Consider the following 20,545-nt stretch of genomic DNA (forward strand, 5'->3'; position numbering starts at 1 on the left):
TTGTTTAATGTTTCTCCATGAACTGCTTTAAACCATATTTATACACTCCGTTTCTACAGTCCTCAAACAGAATGGCAATCCAAGAGCTCTTCTGCTTTGATACTCATTCGGCCTTCCCAAAAAGCTGCAGGTTTTTTTTGGCAGTATCAACAGTATCTTTAATCCTGTCATTTGGGGGAATAGCATCCAAAAATGCTAATCTGGTGGGCAGGAATAATAATAATACTAGAAACAAAGCTCAAATCTGTGAATACAGTACCTACAGCATTAGCTGTTTTTTTAACTTTTCTGGTATTTAAAATAACCACCTTTAAAATTCTGTTTTGTTGGTATTCTGGTTTAAATCTGGAATTTGGTGATGAAGCAGAGTTCTGTGGTGCCTGAGAGGAAGGGGCAGGTGGTGTGGTTATTAGGGTGTCAGATGCTTCCATTCAGGTGAGTACCACTAAAGCATTGGTAACACTGCAGGAGTTATTCACAAATGCTGTTTTAACTTCAGCCTGTGCGTACACGTGTCCATAGAAGTATGAAGACTAGGAAATATGTTTTTGGAGGGTGCTGATTTGCAGTGGCACTTACCAGTACTGATATCTCAATAATAATGTTTTCCTCCAGACTTACACTGAAAATCTTTTGGGCAGAAACCTCTGGTAGGTAGAAAAAAAATGTGCCTTTTTTGAAAAATAAACTAACCAAAACAAAAACTACCTTTACAGAGTTGCCATGTAACATTTCTCAAGGACATGTTTTACTGCCCATGCTGTTCTCTTGAGGATTTGGTCTTTCTGTGATGGATTACTTTAGGTGGCTTTTCTTTTAAATACTGACACAGAAAGTCCTTTGGCTGACATGGCTGTAAATGATGAGCTTCTCTAGGAACTCTCTCTGGACATGCATCTTTTTTTTCTGTTTTTCTTTCCTTTTTTTTTTTTTTTCTTCTCCTTGTCTGTAACTCCTTTTGTCTGACTCTTCCTTCTTCCATACCTCTCCTCTCCTATCCAGGCTGACAGCTTCATCTCTAGTAAGTTATAATGTCATCACTGTGACTGATTGGACATATCTAGCACAAATTTGTCAGCCCTGTGTCCTATCCCTTCTCTCATCTAACGAGCTATAAACTATGGAAAAGAAATCTCTCAAGGAGGAGTTTGTTTATGGTGCAATGACTTTAAACTGGTTTATTTTCTTTTTAAGGCTTGAAAATCTAAAAATCGCTCAGCTTAATTTTAAAAAGAAAAATCAGTTGCAATTAAGCATCTAAACAGCTTTTAGAACTGGGGCCTTTGTGTCTCTGTATTTCAGTTCTTCCATTTACAAAATGCAGCTCCCAGGCTTGACAGCCTCATGGTGCAATAATGGGAGCCGCATAATTATCCCCCTGAAGAGCTGAGGCTGGTGGGATTGTAAGCATGGAATAATCTACTTTAGAATTTACCCTAGTAGCTGTCATTGCTGAGAGGCTTTAATTACAGTGTAATTGCACTGATAGATGATCTCCTGTCTGTGCAGGAACTTCCTATTTCTGTTTTCCAAAAGGAAACCAGCATCTTGACTTCTGCCTTTTTTATCAAATGCAGATACAGTCACTCCTCTTTGTGCTGGGCTTGAAGTCACGGATTGTTTTTGAATGGCAAGACACGAATGATGACCCAAGCAGCCAGCTTTGTAGTGGTGAAGGGTGTTTAGGTATTAGCAATAATGAATAGCTGTGGAGTGGACACTGCGATGTCAGTAATGAACAAGTGACACCGTTCCTCTGGAGGCAGAGGGGTGGATGCGCTTTCTTCATGCTCCTAATGACTTCTTTAATTTGGTTCCCGTGTTCTCAAGATGTTGCAGTTCTGTGGATCAGAATGTTTGTTCTATCAATCTCATCAAAGGTTTTCTATTCATCTTGACATCAGATGCAACACAACAGTATTGGGGGCAGATCTGGCGTGGGCTGGCATCATTCTGATGTCGCTAACACAGATGGGTCTGTCCTAAGGGTGACTAATGTGTGGATGGGGAAGTGGCTCAAGCTGAACATTAGCAAGAGGGTTTAGGGAGAATTGCAGATCATTCACCTTCACAACTGCAGACTCTTTCACAGCTTCTAAGTTCAGGTGTAATTCAGGGAGTTCTCTGTATGACCTGCATTGCCCCTGAATGGCTGATTTCCAGTCACACAGGAGACTTGTTCTAGCAGATGAATGACCTGGCCTTTGTTTCTTGCCATACAACTGAGTGATTACAATACCGAGCTTATAAACTGCAGGCATCAGGTCCAGCAAACTCCTCCTCCTCATCAGCTGTAGCTGCCATGACCACATCAAACCTACTTCAACACTGATGTGAAGTTCAGAACGGGCTGCTTCTTACCTTCATAGTTGGACACACGCTGTCTGAGAGAGCGTGGTGACAGCTGTGTTCCCGTGGCACAGCCAAGCTCTACAACTGAAGGAAAAATCATCACCCACGCAGACTGCAAGTTCTGAGAGCTGGGAGGAGACTGTTGAGTGAATAAAGACCCTTGTAAACCTTCTTACCTTCAGTGCAGAGATAATTTCCAGGAGAAAGCCAAAAAATTTAATATGTTAATCTCTTAAAACTCTTTAAATTGTACCAACACATTATATTTCACCATCGTCTCCTTAAGGAAGGAGAACAAACAGAATAGGTCTGGGTTGTGTCGAATCACCGTGGCAGAAGAAAGTGCTCAGTGTGGTGGTGACCTGGGTAGAGGATCTCATGCAGAACAGAGCTTTTGTTTGGCTTCCTGCTGCCCTGGGGAAGTTGTGTCCTTAGCGTTCCTCCTTTTTTTGAGCCCACTGCTCTCCGAGGAGATGGAAGGAGGAGCAGGGTGAAGAGATCATTGCCCTACCAGAGGGCTCAGCTGGTTCTCCACCGCGTGCAGCTTTGCCTCAGCCTCTCTGGTAAGGAAAGGAGCCAAACAAGACTGTGAAAGAGCTATCCCTGACGCACTTTGTGGGGAGAAATGAAGTCACTAGGGGAGAAGGGAGATGATGTAAGAACATATATTGCCCACACATCCTTCTGTGTACCCACACACTCCCCATACCGACTTACGCACTCCGGGGTTGCTGCATGGAGGGTAGGCAGCACAGGGATGCTGCCAGCTCTTGCATGGGTGGTTGGCTTAGATTTTGCTCGCTTTCCTCAGTGCTGTTTATTCCTACCCCAAGGACAGCCCTCCAGGAGAAAAGCACAGCTTGATGTCACTGATTGCATGCTTAAGAAAGCAGAGAAATGTTCCACTCCAACACCTTCCCCAGAAGATCCAGTGGCTTGTATCAGTTTCTAGGATACGAGGCTCTGCTTTTCCAAGGCCTCCATATCTCAGCCTATTCATTACTCATATTCAGCCTATTCATATTCATTAGTGAGTGGAAGCTCCGTGCCTGTCATTAGTGCTGCGTACCTCCAGGTTATGTCAGGACTAGGCAGGATAGTCAAGGATGATCCTGTTTCTTCCTCTCTGCTGGTGGAGGCTCCCCTCTTTTCTGTAGGCATTCTGCATCCATTCCTTGTTCTCCTGATGCCCTAATTTGAATTTTTATACAGTAGTTAAAGCCAGTGCTTCTTTGTCCTAAAACTGAAGAGGGCCAATGGCATCCTGGCTTGCATCAGCAATAGCGTGGCCAACAGGGACAGGGAAGGGATCTTATCCCTGGGCTCGGCACTGGTGAGGCCGCACCTCGAATACTGGGTTCAGTTTTGGGCCCCTCACTCCAAAAAGGCCATTGAATGACTCGAGCGTGTCCAGAGAAGGGCAACGGAGCTGGTGCAGGGTCTGGAGCACAGGTCTGATGGGGAGCGGCTGAGGGAACTGGGGGGGTTTAGTCTGGAGAAGAGGAGGCTGAGGGGAGACCTCATGGCCCTCTGCAACTCCCTGAAAGGAGGGTGCAGAGAGGGGGGAGGAGTCTCTTGAGCCAAGGAACCAGCGCCAGGCCAAGAGGGAATGGCCTCAAGCTGCGCCAGGGCAGGGTCAGACTGGCTCTTAGGAAGGATTTCTTTGCAGAAGGGGTTGTTGGGCGTTGGAATGGGCTGCCCAGGGCAGGGGGGGAGTCCCCATCCCTGGAGGGGTTGAAGAGTCGGGTTGACCCAGCGCTGAGGGATCTGGTGGAGTTGGGAACGGTCAGGGTGAGGTTCATGGTTGGACTGGAGGAGCTTCAAGGTCCCTTCCAACCGAGATGATTCTGTGATTCTGTGAATATTTACTTTTCTTCATATCTACCCTTTAAGTGTATAAAGTCTAACATCAGGATCATTATTTGGCTCCTCAGTCCTTCAAGACTAAACCAGTATTTCCTGAGTCACATTTTCTGGATTTGTGATCTTTCTTCTTCTTCCCTGAACTGACTCACTGCCGTTTACATCCCACTTGAACTGCAGTGCCCCAAACTAAATGTAATGTTCAGTTAAGTAGAAACTGTTGGGTTTTTTGTCTTACAGTTTTCCTGTTCCTGTGCCCCTTCCTTAGAAAAACATGAACTTGATTCATGTTCAGTTAGAACTAGATCTTTTTTTAGCACTAGTGTCAAATCAGTTTTTCATTCTTTTATTATACATCTATTTCTGCCTAAGTGTGGAACTTTGCGTTTGTCCTCATTAAATTAATCCCCCCCCTTTTTTTTTCCAGACCACTCCTTTGTGTTGTGGGTTCTTGCACTCTCAAACTGTATATTGCCTACAGGTTTAGTACGCACATTGTGCTCCTTCATTCAAATCACTCTTGAAACCATCCAGCAGTGCTGGAACAGAACAGACTCCTTTGGAGAACCCTTGAGGTTTCCCTTTTGAGAAGGGGCCTCTGGTTACTCAGAGCAGTTTTACAGATGGTTTCACAGCCACCTGTTTCATCTAGTCCGGGGGAAAATTGCTGAAATTTCATTCTCGGTTATCAGTTGTGATTATGAAAGGTGACATCTTCTAATGTTAAGATTTCAGACAGGCTGCTTATCTCCCTTTATCATAATGTTGGCATTGCTGTAAACTGATTTTTTAAAAATATTCCAGTTTAAGTGCATCTTTGCTGTGTCCTCTGAAGCAAGTCTCTGGACATATTGTGACTTTCTGAGCTGACTGGGATGCTTGTTTTGAGTTCTCTCCTTGACTGGTGATGAGACTTGGTGAGCAGTAGGCTCTGCCAGCCTGCAGAATATGCCACTCCTTTTGCAAGGGCTACTTAAAAATTAATACATATTAATGTTATAAGAATACAATTTTACCTTGAAAAAATAAGGTGAGCCTTTATGATGCCTATTAATTGCTTTTCTCCACACTAATAAAGTGGGATAGCAAGGGCTAGCAATGAAGATAATGAAATGAATGGACTTCAAAACCCATTGTGATGAAAGCACATACATTTAAAAGACTTATAGCCACCCTCTACAAGCTGGTGCTAGTTATAGACCATGCTGGCCTAAATGAAAGTTGTAAAAATAAAAGTAAACATCAAAAACAGTCTCGCGGGACTGTATGTGGGGCTGATCTCATGGGTGCAGGCTGGCTGGCAGTGAAAGGTGGGCGACCCTGTGGGACTCTCACCGGAACATCCCGGGTCAGCCCAGCCAGCTCGGGGCAGGACCGCCCGGGCCGTGCTGGGTGGAGTAAAGCCACTGGTTCAACGTTCTCTGCCAGTCCCAGGGGTGCAGAAAGAGGAGCTTGTGTGCTGGTGGCATCTGTTTGTCCTGTGGAAGGTGTGGTGCTTGTGTGTTGAACTGGGATGGACGATAGCTGGGTTTTGCCCTGCACGGGGTAGTGTTCAGTGATTTCCATCATTCAAGCATGTTGCTGCAGGTTTTAGAGGACTTGATTCAGCTTAGTTTAATTATTACACAGTAATCCATGCTGCTTCTAGATGTCGATACTGGAAAAGCCATATCCAACAATCAGGGCAATGAATTACATTGTTCTATCTTTTACGAAGACTGTTTTTGTTATTGTCAAAGTCTGTAGAGAAGGGGGACGTGAAACTGGTTCTGATATATAGCAAAGGACGGTTGAACTCCAATGAGCAACACCTTGATCCTGTAACAGATGTCGTTGCAGTGTGCGAAAGGGAGGAACGCGTTACGTGCCGCTCCTGCCATTTCTGTTCTAACCTTGGAATTCCTGTCAAGCAGCCAAACCTCATTCAGATGACTGCCGTGGACTGACATCTCAATGTTTTCATGAGGAAACAGTCATGTCTGCATCAACTTTTTTCTTCCTGAGTAAAACTCGCTTTGATTTGTCCCCTTAGGAGCCCTATTATGTCCGTTGCATTAAGCCCAATGATAAGAAGTCACCACAGCTTTTTGACGAGGAGCGTTGCAGGCATCAGGTTGAATACCTTGGCCTTTTGGAGAACGTGAGAGTCCGCCGAGCAGGCTTTGCCTACCGCCAAACGTACGAGAAGTTTCTTCACAGGTAAGAAGGGTGCTGGCAAGTGCCTCGGTGTGATTCTGTGGTTCGGCTCTTTGCGGGACAGCTCAGCCGTTGGAATGAGGTGTGTGATTTGGCTGCCTCCCCTTGAGTGAAGAGTCTTAAGGCTCTGGGCCTGTGATCCTCACTCTTGAGCATATGGGTGTGTTGTGTTTGGTTTAATACCTGCTGTTGGGTATGATAAAACACGAGTCTAACAGGGACTCTGGTTGCTCTCATTTTGTGGCAGCAGATGTGTTTAGAGGTGCGTACGTGGCACTCAGGCTCAACTTCTTTTCTGCTAAAATTCATTTGCTGTATTACTCTCTGCAGCAGGAATGTGTAATGAGGTTCTTCCCCAGAGCATAACCCTAAACCCAGAGCTAATTAACTTCTGTTTTCTCTCTGAACATTAATTGTTGCAGCGAGAGAGACAGACAGACATTGTGTGTCTTGGGAAGCGCTCGACGGTGCACAGTGACGTTATGCAGGAGGAAACCTCTGGACTTTAAAACTGGAAGTCTGAACCAGGAATAGTAACGTGACCCCGTTAAAATGTGGTTTTGATGCTTCTTGGCCTCTTAATTCCTACCAGACTTATAACAAATGAAATGGTTTAGATTGAAATTTGTCTTATGGCTTCAGTAAATTAGCATGGGTACTATGAATTCAACCTCTTGCTGATGACATAGTGAATTGATTTTCACTTCTGTTATTGTATCAGGTGAGAAAATGGCTGAGAGGGTAGAAAAAAATTTAACTATTCAGGCAGGTGAGATGTCATGCGTTAGAAGCGAAGCACTGTTGAAAAATCTTTCTCTGTTCATGGTGAAGATTTGCCTGGATGTTTTGTGATACCTGAAGTGGAACGAAAGGGTCTGGCTTACTAAATACAGCCTACAGTGCTGTCTAGCAGTTTTCTTAAACATTATGCAGGGGTTAGAGCTTGCTTTTTTTCCATCACATGTGGAATTCATTACAATTTACTCCTAAGATTTAGGTAATTACTATTAATATAAACAGCTGCTTTGTTTTTAATGAACGTTTGATGAGCTCCTGTAAGCTTAAGACCAGAAGTGGTGTTTACAGCCAGTAAACCAAATTAACACATGGCAACTGGTACAGCTTTCAGGCTATTGTAACATTTGTTCAGCCGGACCCTGGAGTAGGATTAAACATCTACAGTGTAAGGTATCGGATACTGTATTTGCATATCACAGTATTGCTCTGAGTCCAGTCTACACTGACTTTTCTAAGTTAAAAAAAAAAATAAAAATCTTCTGGCCTGGATATTGGTTTTATTTTTCCCAAAATTCTTTGTCCTTCTCTTTGGGTGAGACATACCCTGTTCTTACAGGGGCTGGGGGATATGATTTGTGGTACAAGCTGCACATTTTTTGAGTGGTTTTTGAACAGGGATCACAAGGGATTTCTGTTCCTTTATATTTAACAGGCTTATTGGCAGACTGAGAACGTGGAGGAGACGCCAGGCCCTTCAGCACTGCATGTGGGGCACGTGTTAAGACAGACGTAGAGTGGCTCAGCAAGAGGCGATTTTGGGATGTAACTTTGTTATCTGTTGGCTTACATTTGCAAAAGATATTCTAAAAGTCCAGTCTCACAAACCGATGTTGAACTCCCTTACAGGGCCCTGGAGCTTTCAGATTTTCTGAGCCCAAAACCTGTGTTTTGTTTTGCTGATTTTTCTTAGAAGGGACAGGAGTTGTATGTCAGGTTATATATAGATAAGAGATACATACATATATATAAACATATAAATATGTGTGTGGGCATGTATGCCTTTTTTATATATATGTGTAAGTACATGTATAGATAAAAACATATAAAAAATGACTTTCCTTTCTGTAAGAAAGGATTTTCTTGCTATTTAGCCCGTAGTTGATCTTGTATCAACCACATAGTAGATCTTGTTGATCTTCCTCCTACCAGTAGGAGGAAATGAAGTGAAGCACAGTTAAGACCATTAATAAATGTCTTTTTCAAGCTTTCCTTGAAATTAAGAAAACTTTTACTTAATCTCTGTGCAAACCAGTCTGCCCTTACTGATTTCTAAAGTGGGATCTAAATATGTTTTTGTTGAACCAAGAGATGTCGCGCATTCAGTTGGTAACCACATCTTCCAGTTGGGTGAAACGCACGTCAGGACCATGTATCTTCAATAGATGCGATGCATTATTTTGTTTTAATGTATAACTTACTACTGAAAAAAGCTGATTGGGTTTCAGAAATTGGTATGTGTGTGGGGCAGGGGGAAGAGCGGCGCCTGGGAGGCATCTGCAGGCATGGCCGCGCGTGAGCGTAACCCAACACTCTCGCCAGGAAGGAATCCACATGCCTATTTCCAGGCGGTGTTAAACATAGCGTGTAAAGACCCCGGGATAGCTGTGAACTGCACGGTGGTGAGTGAAGAGTATGACCCAGCTTCCTGTGCAGACCTGATATTTTTCATTAAATCGTCATAATTTAGTGGCTGACAAAAATCTTCGTTCTTAGGAGTGCTGTACTGGGAATTGTGAACTCTAGCAGCAGCCTCATGCACGCCGGGTGTTTCTATAGCTAAGTACAGAGAAGGAGGAGGAGAGGCAAAGTTGGTGTAGAAATGGATGTTTAATATATAAATGACCTTGAAAGCTGTCAAGATCTCTAGGCAGGAGAAGGGTGTGGTGTCAGTGAGCAGATTTATTTTGGGTTCTGCCTCGCTATAATTAGCAGCGAGGTTGGGATTTTGACTTGCTGTGGCATCCAGGTCGTGTTCTCTGCTGTGGGGAAGGAGTTGGTGGCATTGCACCGCGCGTGCCCTGGAGGAACAAAAGGAACAAAAGGACTGCCACGATATTCCACCATGTTCCACCACCTGTGGGCTAGGAGGGAGGTGGTCCGTTTGCCTCAGGATGTCTTTAAATACTATAGCCCTGGGGTTGTTGTCAAGGAGAAAGAGAATTTAACATTTCTTAGGGGATTTCAGTTCTCTGACATCTTACCCCTTTTTTTCTGGCCCCATCGGCGGAGCAGGCCTGTTTGCACTGCCACTCTGCTTGCCTTTTTGTTTTTTTTTTTTTTTTGATAACGTAAATGTCTCAAGGGGGAAGATTTTCCCAGTGAATTAATTATTGCGGGAACATTTTCCTGATGAGAATAGGAAAGAGAAACCAGTGCAAAATATTTATGTTCTGTGTGTACGTGTATTTGAGAGAAGGAACGCTTTTGCCAGCCAAATATAAATGCAAAATCTTCTGTCGTGAGTCTGAGGAAGGGTTTTTAATATGCCTGTTTTATTTATCAGTAAGATCCCTAGTCTGCATCCCTGGTGCTGATGGTGTTCCCTGCGTAGACACAGTGTGCGCCTCCATTTTTTCCCCCTCTTCAACAGCTTATTCAGAAAGGCTAATTTGATGAATGAAAGCAACAGTGTGATGTATTTCCGTTCAGGCTTATTTCAGTCAGTTTAGTAACTCCTGCAGTGCACCCATTCCCCAGTAAAAAGGTTTATTGCTGCGTCCATTCAATAGTAGCTGAAAATTCTGAACGTCTAAAACATTGAGATTGATGCTTGACTCGGATTGTGGGCTTTTAAATAAAGAAGTGGTTAAGATTGCTGCATGCTTGTTTTATTTAGAACATGAATGTGGGTACTATTACAGTGAAAATGTCTATTAAATTTTTGATTATGTCCATAAATCTTATGCTGAAAATTCATTGTTGCTTTTTGCAAACATTTATTCACCTAATCAGCACTTTGCAAGGCTGGTAAATCTTAGAGAGCAGAGTCTGATGCGGTTACTTTCGTGTTTGATTTGTAGTTGTCTGCATTCTCTCTCTTAGTGTAAAAAGGTGCTTGGAGGGCGAGGATGGGAGGAAATGATTGAACAACAATTACAGGCAGTAGTGGTGTTTGCACAAATCGTGGCAGTCAACTATCTGCTACTTTGGTAAATAATAGAATTTGTTAGAAATTACTACCAAAATGATGAATGAGAAAAATTATTTGCAGAATTTTTAAATCTAGGTTTTCCGACACAACAATTGATTACAGTTGGCTTCTTATGCAGAATGTGAGCAAACCAAAGCTTTTCTTCCACGCAAAAAAAAAAAAAAAATATTAAATTGGATGCTGAAAGTGTGACTAATGGAACTGCCAAATCTGCAGGAGGACAGTGGCGAGGTTTGTCGTATTGCATCAGTTCAGTGTTGATGAAGTGAGCTCCTCGCAGTGTTTTCAGTGCCTCACAAAATCATGCCTCTTACATCCATTTGCCTTGGATTTCAAGGATCACAACTGCTACAGAGGATGTCTTGAGGATCTTCTGTCTATAATCAGTTTTATTAGAATTTAGATCCTAATTATTTCTAGAACGTGTTGAAGGTTGGCTGCCTTGAGAACCTCGATGACAAGTTTAGGTTTGTAAATTGTAACTTGTAATTCCAGGTACAAGATGATCTCGGAATTCACTTGGCCAAACCATGACCTTCCTTCAGACAAAGACGCTGTGAGGAAGCTCATAGAGTGTCACGGATTTCAGCACGACGTTGCTTATGGCAAGACCAAGATTTTCATCCGCACGCCTCGAACTCTGTTCACCTTGGAGGATCTGCACGCCAAGATGCTTGTGAGGATTGTCCTCTTCCTGCAGAAGGTAAAGCTTTACTGCATTAAAAACTCAGTTCAAATTTCTTAAAACACCTTTTCTCCCTTTTAAGGCTCACTTGCAAAAGCGACAAGTCTGCACAAATTCTAGAATACTCCGGTTTGATTACTGCTTAATTTTTTTAAAGCTCTTTCAGTAGTGCTCTGTGTCGCTGCACTGAAGTCTTGATGTGGTGTCATGTACTGTGAGCTGTAGGATCTGCAAGATTGTTGGCTACTCTTTAAAAAACTTGCTCATTACTCAGTGAAAGTAGGCTACTTGGAAACTTAGAGGAACTTTTATGGATGAATGCATAAGGGTGATGCACAACAGGTGTTGAGACAAGCTTATGTGAATAAAAGTTTATTAGTGGATCCATAGCTGATGGCATACCTCAATTCTAATGGTAAAACTCTTGGCGGTGCAGGGAAGGGAGTGAGAGGGGAAGACAGAATGAGAAAAGAGACAAGGAAGACTTTCCCCAGAGGCCAGCTAGGAAGAGAAGGGACAGGATTTCCAAATGAGCATCCTCCCAAAGTGTCCTATCTGGTGCAGCATGTTGTCTTCCTCATCGTACTATTCCATTAATAATTACTGAGTTTTTATCAGGACCTGTGTGAAATCCCTGTTGTTTTTCCTTATGATACTGTTAGTGCTGACTGGAGCATACAACGACTGGGGGCAGATGCTGGTGCCTATTGCTTTATTAAGCTTTGAGCATCCATGTTACTGAGTCCCCTAATGCAAACCAACAAATACCGCTGGGGGATACAGAAAGAAGGGGTGATTTGCACACCAGTGGCAATCACTTCCCATAAGAACCTGCCATACCGTGCAATATTGGGGTTTGCAGGTGCAAGCCTGGGAGAGTGACAGCACAGGAACAAGGGCGAACACTGCTGGAGAGGCTCTGGAAACAGCTGCCCCAGCAGCTGGGGTGAAGGGGTAACGGGGAGAGGCAGTGTACAGAACAGAAAATAGAAGGCCCCTGGCATTACACCTAAGGGACTGTGCAACGGGACCTGCACGCTTGCCTTTCCTCTCTGAACATGGGATTTGAGCTCAAGATCTTTCTGGTTTTACCCTTAGGATAAATTATTTTACAGTCTGTGACTTCAGGGCAAACAGATTCTCAGACTTCGCTTACACAGGTACTTTTCTAAGCCATGGGAGTTTGTTGTGACTAAAGCTCCTAAATCATTTAGGTGCTTCTGGGGCCACAACACCACAATAGAAGCTGGTTTTTGTACCCTCAAAACCAACATACACTGGAGAGGAAAAAAAATACAGGAGCTGGTTTTAGTACTTGCTGAAAACTGTGTTCTGTATGAGTGTGATCTGTGCAGCAAAGAGCAACAACTGACCTGCACAGCCACAGAAATGGTGGAACTGACTTTGTCCTGACTGACAGGGATTGCTGACTAGGTCAAGATTTTTAGAAATGTATTTCATTTTTGGAACTCAGGAAACAACAGAACTTCTGAAACCCTTTTTGCCCATCAGAAATAGAAACTGCTGACAGATGGGTATGAAAACTTCAACAGAGGAAAAGCTTGCTCTAAAGCTGTGCACTTAACGTAAGCTTGCACAAACTTTCTAGACCTGATGGATTGAATCACTTTTGGTGAAGGGTAAGACCCTGAAGGAAGAGTTCTCCACTGCAAGCTTTGGTTTGCAAAACACTCACATTTCTTGTGTTGTATTTGATGTGATTCGCTTTCTGGAAAACAAAACAATTTGACCAGTATGGAAGAAGAAAGTGTCAAATCCAGGGTTGTGTCTCTTGGTATTTTTTTGTGCTGGATTGCATAGTTAAGAATTTTGTAAGTTTTGTATATATGTATGTGGTTAGTCTTTCTGGAAATACAAAGCTCAGGCTGCTTAAAGGGTGCAGGACCTTTCTGAGCTCTGTGGTTCAGTGTTTTCTTTCCTTTTTTTAGCAGTGTTCTGCTTGCGCTGCTGCTGAGCATCACAACAGCTTTCTTGGACTATTTGTCATCTTCTTCCAGGTCTCTTCCCTGGAAATGGCAGCTTACTCTTCTAAAACTTATTCTGGCTTATTCTTTCAGAGCGAAATGGGGTCAATCAGTGGTGCCCCTCATACACCTCTGTTAGTTTTTTCTGGATTAGTTGCACTTCCACTGTGCTCACTCTGGTTTTTCAGGAGGAGTTCCCCTGTCTGCAGCCCCTTTCCCAAGCATGTTGGTGTTATTTGGTGCATTCACCAGCTTCACTGGGTCGTGCCATTAATCTGGAGTCTCTCCTTCCCGTAGTGGCATGAGGCAAGCCAGTAAGTTCCTTGTTGAATAAAGCTGTAGGGGGGGCACCTTGCTCCCAGGTAACCCCAGTTTTCATATTAAATGTCTAAGGAATTGAGATGTGACCTTTTTTGAAATGGAAAGGTGCAGTTACTGAGAAATAAAAGAGCCAGCCAGTCTGTGCTGTGGAAACGGATGATGTCTCACTACAAAGTGAGCACTGAAGCTCCTCCTTCAGATAAAATCCACCAGTGTGAGGCACAATCTTGACAGCAACATGTCAGTTTTTGTGAGTTTGCTGGCCTTTGCTTTAGATGGAAACTTCAAAATTATATAGTCTGGGCTGTGATCTGAACCAGGCTTAACAACCTTGGAGGAGAGCAGGGCTAAAGATGTTTTTGCCTCTAAAGGGTAAGTACCTGGTTAGGAGTAACGGATCAACTTTCTGGCTCTGTGAGGGATTTTGCTGTAGTGGTTTTGTGTGGCATCGGGCGTGCTGGATTATATATAGAATAACTAGTGCTTTTGGAGTTGCTCTTGTTGCGACAGTCAGCAAAAGTGACAAAAGTTACATTGCTGGTGCACGTTGTCTTGTGGCTTCACAAACCTCCCTCCCTTATTTTCTCCTTTCCCTGGAGTGGAGAGGGACTAACACAAGTCTACATGGAGGCATCTTTCTCTTCTGCACAAAGTAATGAAATAGGACAGGTGGCATTATCTTTTTGTTATTTCTCTCTGAGAAATCTCTAGTGAGATTCTAATTCACCTCATAAAAGATTTGTGGGGAAAAGACAAGCTCCTCCTCAAGTGCTCAGGGTGCTGAAGACTGAAGAAAGCTGGATGGCCAGAGCTCCTTTTCTGTCGCTTAACCCTGCTGTGGTTCACCTATATCTCTGTTTATACTTACTGAATGTTCTTCACCAGGCCCTGAAATGTTTGCAAAGCGTTGGGGAGGAGCTCTTTAGAGTCCTGGAACTTGCAACTAAAGACAAGAAGCACTAATGAATCAGTAAATGCTGACTAAACAGCTCATCAACAAAAGAGCAGGTGTTGGGTTGATGTGTATAGGCATGTAATTAGATACCTTGTACAGTGTTAAATATATCTGGAAAAGGCTTGCATTTTTCTTCCATTTTCTGTATTTCTCTTGTTTTACTGTTAGATCTCATTCTCAGCTCTGTATCAGATCTCTCCTGTGTTCATGCACCAGCCGTGCTCTGCTGCCAGTAGATGGGGCAGTTGGAGACTGGCAGTGCTGAGAAAGGAACAATCAACACAACAAAAAATAAAATCAGAGCAGGGATCCGAAGAGGCCTTCTCTCTGCTCTGAAAACATCAAGGCAGTTTTGCCTGCATCTTAATTTCTGTTCTCAACTTGCTTCCAGTTGTTCGTTAAAAACTTGCACAAAAATATAATTCTTGCTCCTGTTTCCTTACTGTAGTTTTGTCTATAAGCATCAAAGGCTGAGTAAGGCAAACTGTGATTACATCTAAAAGGAAAAAAGAGAGATTAGCTTGATTTTTTTTAAAAAAAATAATTGAGCCTTCTGTTGCATTGGAGTTCCTCAAATTTGAATTTAGGAAGAGACAACTGGAGAGAAAATGTGTTGTTGTGACAATAGGCACTTGTGTGATAAAAACTGAGGGGAAATGTAAGGTGTAGTTTTAAAAGCAGCCGATCACAGGCTGGGGTCCAATAACGTTTTTCTTTACAGAGGATTGATTTTAAATGAAAGAAGAATCTGCATTTAGCAGTTCTGTTTCTTGGTAGTTTTAAATGTACACCTTCATTTCTAGTGATACATATTACGTGGTTTATTGCTCTCGTACAAATCACCAGACTTTCAGAGAGAGATTCAGTAATTATCTTAAGAGCTTCATTGTGTGAGTAACCCTTAACCCTTAAAATAATGCTGGTTCCTTTGTTTAATGACAATAAGAATTTGCTGCTTATGAGTTTGGTTAAATTGAATTAAAACTGACTTCCAGTTTAAGTAGATAATTTTACTTTCTTTTGTTCCACACCTCCTGGATGGCTTCTACTTTAGATTTATCTTCAACCCTCCTTTTTCCTTCTGTGATAAAACGTTAGTGAGATTCCAGGCTGTAATTTTACTTCAGACCAAACCAAGTCAGTAAGCAGATATGATGTGATTTAACCGTGACAACTTACTGGCTCTGGGAGAATTTAGCAAGTGAGAGCTGTGGCCGGTATTAGAAAACCCATATGGCAGTGGAGACATCGCTGTCGGAGTCAACTCGAATGGTCATTTCAGAAGCAGCAGCTGAGAACAGCACTGCTTTTTATGTGGTGCGTTGGAGTTTATTTACTATACCGGTGGTCTTGCCACCTATATGATTGTCTTCATGAATGCAAATGGAGCAGCCCTAATGTTAATAATAAAAATAAAAAATACAATAAAAAAAAAAAGCTGCCATAAAACTCTGTTGCTTTTTCTGCCCTTGGAAACGTTCCCACATCTTCATTAGCTTTGCAGAATAGTGCTTTGTTCAAGAAAAAAAAGCCCAGCCAGCCAGCACGTGCAGTATGCAAAGATGATGTATCTTGTCAATATAATTTACTGAGCTATTTCAGTGTAATTTTTTCAGACCGGTACAGCTGCATATGGTAATCGCTTCACTAAATCTTTACTGCCTAATGCAGAGGAAGCAAGAATTGTCCTTGCATTGCAGCCCAGCACCTCCTCGGACAAAACCCCCTGTGCACAGAAGCCCTCTCAGCCCGGGAGGTCGGTGTCGCTGGCGGGAGGCAGCGCTGGCCCACGCCGTGCTGTGGGTAGCCCAACGCGGCCTCGTGGCACGGCCGAGCGGCCTCTCCGTGCCCATCCCCGGCAACGTGCCCTTCGCCGCCGGCGCTGGCGTTGGCAGAGGCTGCTCTCGGGAGAGCTGTCGCGCGCAGCCCCGCAGCTGCAATCACCATGGCAACATTCCCCCAACCCCGGCGGGGAAGAGCAGAAAAAGAGAACCATAGCTGACTTGTCATAATTTAATGTTTCACCTTCCCTTTCTTCTCCATCCCCATGAGCCCTTGAAGCACGGTGCGCTGGGAAGTGTTACCCACAAAGGGAAGCTTTCCCTCTGACAAAGAAGGCGTTTTCATGTCAGATTAAGGATGGGCAGTAGTAATCTGATGAGGGCTTTGGTGCACTGACCCAAATAAAAGGTGATGCAATGCATTTGCCATCTGGACTCAAGGCATTTACCACCTTGAGGGAATGTGTTCATGAAGTTTTGAATGTAAGTGGAAATAGGTCTATAATTACATGTGGATTTGTACCGTGAACTGAGGCTTTGATCTTGAGAGGCTTTGGCAGGGAGAAGCTGTGAAAGGAGATGCTGTAGCTCCTTCCAAAGGAGCAGCACGTGGGTGCTGTGAAGGACCAAGTAAAATGAAGAACTGGCTGTATCCCCCCTGTTGACAGTGCCCCCTGCAGGTGTGGCCAAGCTGATCTCTTAGCAGACTGATCCGACTGCTTCTCCCGTGCTGCTTGCCCCCCTCGTGCTAGTAACATCACTTGTCTGCTTCCAGTGAATGCAGTGAATGACATCTCGAACTCAAAAAACCACCGCACCCCCCAAAAATACCAAAACAAACAAAAAACCCACTTCCTACCAAAAAAAAAAATACAAGTGGCTATTTTCTGGTGGTTTAGCTCCACAACCAGCTCATCTTCCTTCAGATGAACATTCGTGCTGGTAAAAAGGAGAGTCAGGGACATGTCCAAGGGGAAAGCAAGAAGGGGAGAATTGGATCCGGCACAGGGGCACCTGGGTACTTGCTTCTTATCTTTTTCCTCTTCTAGAAAATGCTGTGCAAACATGCTCTAGTCTAAGATAAATGTAAATACCCGTTTGTTCTTGAGCAAGGGGGGAGGATACTGTATATCTGTATCACTATTTAAAAATAGGGCCTGGCAATGTATGGGTAGTAGGGCAACTACCTTCCAGGACTCTTGTGGCCCAGCTTTGAGACCTTGAGTTTCATGGCTGTTAGAGTCACCTTAAAACTTGGTTTGTTAACTCCACGCATATGGGGAAAAACAATAACAACAAAAAAACCCCCTCCAAACTCTTCCCCAAGCCTGTTACCAGCATCACAGCAAATATGTTTGTGCTTTGGTGAGTGCATGAAGGACTTCAGCAAGGCCAGTGAGAAGCAAAGTGCCCAGCAGCCACAGCAGAGCAGGTAACTGCCCAGTTCTGTAAACGCTTTGTCCTGGTCTTCTGCTTTTTGCAGCGCTGCTTGTAAATTCTCCTAAATGATGACTGCAAAGGCAGCTGCAGAGCCTGCAGTTAGGTGTTAGTGCTGCCCACTGCTCACTCCATCTTGCTTGTTCAGGTTTTGCTTTACTTGATTTCAGTTTGCAGAACACGTCAGAAGGACTTTAAAAAGAATCTCAATTGATTTCCCCAATGGATCAGCAGAATTGAGGAGTGCTGCATCCCCGTGTCCCTCTGGAAATCCCAGTCTCAAATGTGGCTTTTTTTCCCCTCTTGAATGGGCTTCTTTCAAACATTTCTGCAGTCCCTTGTTTGTTAAGCAAACTTTTTGTAGCTCTGATCTTGTAAATTGAGTATTTCAGGTTCTAACTCCGTCCTTTCACGGTTTTGGTTTGGGATTTTTTTTCACGCTCATTCATGTGTATCACAGACAAATTGGGAAGGCCAGATTCTGCAACCATTACTACTGATGCTTCCTTGTTTTCATGGAAGGGAATTATTCCTTCTTGTGCCTGAGCTTTCAATTTTTGAAAAGATACTGATCTGCTGCACCTCAAGGTGTCTTTCAGCCCTGTTCGAACTGTAAAAATACTGCCAGCGGGGTGTTAATTAAAGTACAAACAAGCACAGATACCATTCAGCAATCTTAACTTGGAGAAGATCTTAATTTAACATGATAGTAAAAATACTAGGGTCACGTGAACTGTGCCTATAATAAGGTAGAGATGCACAGACAATTTCTGTGCGCATCTTCTTTCCCAACAGTACAGGACACTGCAGGATAAATCACAGGCCCTTTGAGGGGGTTTGCCACTCTCTCATGGCAAGGGGTAGCAAGCTATGCACGTTGGTTATGGGGCTTTGGGGCAAAAATAAGTGTAGAGCGATTGATCTGTGTTTGCTGAACTATTTCTGGATTATTTTTTTTTTCACCATGATTAAAACTGTCCTCCCTAGCAAAAATGCATGTTTTAGTGGTGTTTGTGTCCTTTAGACAAAGGTAGGTGACATTTTCTAGGTCTTTGCATGGCTCTATTTTCCCTGTATCTGCTTTGTTCTAGAAAGGCCTGTTAACAGAACAGTGCTGTCACAACTTCAGAAGCATAGATCAAGCTTAATCCTCAGATACTTCCCTACACAGATGTAGGTTTTAAACTGCAGCAGCTGCTGTGCCGCGTCAGGCTGAAGGTCCGTCGGGACCACGATCGTGTCTCCAGGAGTGACAGCAAGCCCGTGCCTCGGGAGGACAGCAGCAGGGCAAGTCCATCATACCTCTCCTCAATACTTCCCCACTCCCTTCAGACATTTGGACTTGGGATGACATAAGCTGGCCATAGGACTTTTTATTCAATAAAACCTGCTGGACTTCCCTTCCCTGAACTTGTCCTCAAACATGTGCCACCAGCTTTTCTGGTTTGTAGCCTTCTTTGGCAGGCTCAGCTAACCATGGCATGCAGAGATCTTGCTTTGTTTGGGTCCTTGCATCTGCCAGCTTCACTCGATACCTGTACCAACAAGGCAGGGCTTCATGCAGGACTCTGTGGACGTCTGCCACATCCCCTCTCAGTCCCCTCTTCCCACAGAGGAGCGTCCTGGCATATTTAGCTTCGCTCTGTTTGAAGGTTGTTCTGTGCTTCTGGTTGTCCTTGTAGTCTTTACCAGCAATAAACATTGAAAATCATGAAATGATCTGTATTTTAATATCTTTAGCATGAAAAACTCTCCCTTGACGTTTTAATGGGAGGAGAGAAGGTTCCTGCCTTCTTCTAATGGCAGCAACCTTGTCCTGGTGATTGCAAACTTCTCTGCTTCCGTAAGACAGGAGCTTTGGTGGTTCTCTTTATCGGTTCATATGAAGTTATCTCCTTTCTCCCAACACCTTCCTTCCCTGGTCACTGCCAGAGGTAGGAAATTCTGTAAAGTGCGACCAGGCTGGAGTAAGGGGTGCCCTTTGTCAGGACAGTAGGGCACTGCTGAGGGCTCCACAGGGACCTGGCAGCTCCTTAGGAGTCGGATGGCAAAGAGCTTCCTTGAGGCTTTCAGGCTGAACTGCAGCAGCAGTGGCCCAGGCTTGGCCTTGAAGATGGGTGCAGCAGCAGGACACGCTGCAGCCGTTGCTGAGCAGCAGAAGAAGCTGCAGGAGGAGCTCGGGCCAGCTCTGAGGGCTCTGCATCCAGCACGTCGTGTGCCTGCAGGAGTCTCATGTGAGCGACTTCCCTTATAGCCACTGTTCCTTTGAAAATGTTTATGTTTATTCTTGGACACTGTGCTAACAAGACTATCCAATTAATCTCTGAGTGGGACCCTTCTCTTTTTCCTATCTCATGGAATATTGTTTCTATTAAGCAGAGTGATAGAATGAACATTGTTCAGCTGACTCATGTGAAAAGAGAAAATAGCATTTAGTAAATTAAGCAGCTCTTCCCACTCACTGTTTATATGCTCTGTAACGTGATCTATTAGAATGGGGAAGCTTTGATTTAAAACCGTTTGCCTCAAACCTTCTATAGGATCTGATTTCACTTGCATTGGGAGAACGCAGATTGTGGTGTGTGCAAGTACCTGGTGGGTGCTGCATGTGAATATCGGCCACTCCATCATATCTGTGCTCCGCAAGGAGATGACCCCTTTCAGAAGCAATCAGGAATAGTATAATTAAAGCTTGCTTCAGATTTGAGCATTTATTCAAACTGCAGTGCCTCAAAGGACCCTGTGGCAGAACTGCATGCAGCTTCTGTGCTGCACTATTGACTTAAATATTTAATAACCTTTCCTGTTTGAGATCCTTTAAAGCTGTGCAGGAAGGTTCATGCCTGTGTGAGTTTCTAGCTGGGTTTTGTTTTATTCTTTTCAGTTTGGATGCCTGGAGGGCAGCTTGTGCTAGGGCAGCATGAAATATTGATCATGAAACAGTTCAGGCTAGTGCGAAGGAGGCCTGGTGGGAGGAGGTGTGCTGTGTTACAGCAAGCATGAAATAGTTTTCCAAGGCTT

General features: G+C 43.8%; 1 protein-coding gene across 3 annotated transcripts in view; it reads left to right on the forward strand.

Moving 5' to 3' along the window:
• MYO1D (myosin ID) overlaps positions 1-20,545 on the forward strand; it is a 166,296-nt gene that overhangs the window by 59,283 nt on the left and 86,468 nt on the right. For all 3 annotated transcript variants that reach the window (XM_074849311.1, XM_074849312.1, XM_074849313.1), the window contains exons 15-16: positions 6,248-6,414; positions 10,856-11,063. In XM_074849311.1, the coding sequence (XP_074705412.1) occupies positions 6,248-6,414; positions 10,856-11,063 (375 nt within the window). The remainder of the gene's footprint in view (positions 1-6,247; positions 6,415-10,855; positions 11,064-20,545) is intronic.

This window comes from Strix aluco, chromosome 24, assembly GCF_031877795.1.
Source record: "Strix aluco isolate bStrAlu1 chromosome 24, bStrAlu1.hap1, whole genome shotgun sequence".
In the NCBI taxonomy this organism is placed as follows: domain Eukaryota; kingdom Metazoa; phylum Chordata; class Aves; order Strigiformes; family Strigidae; genus Strix; species Strix aluco.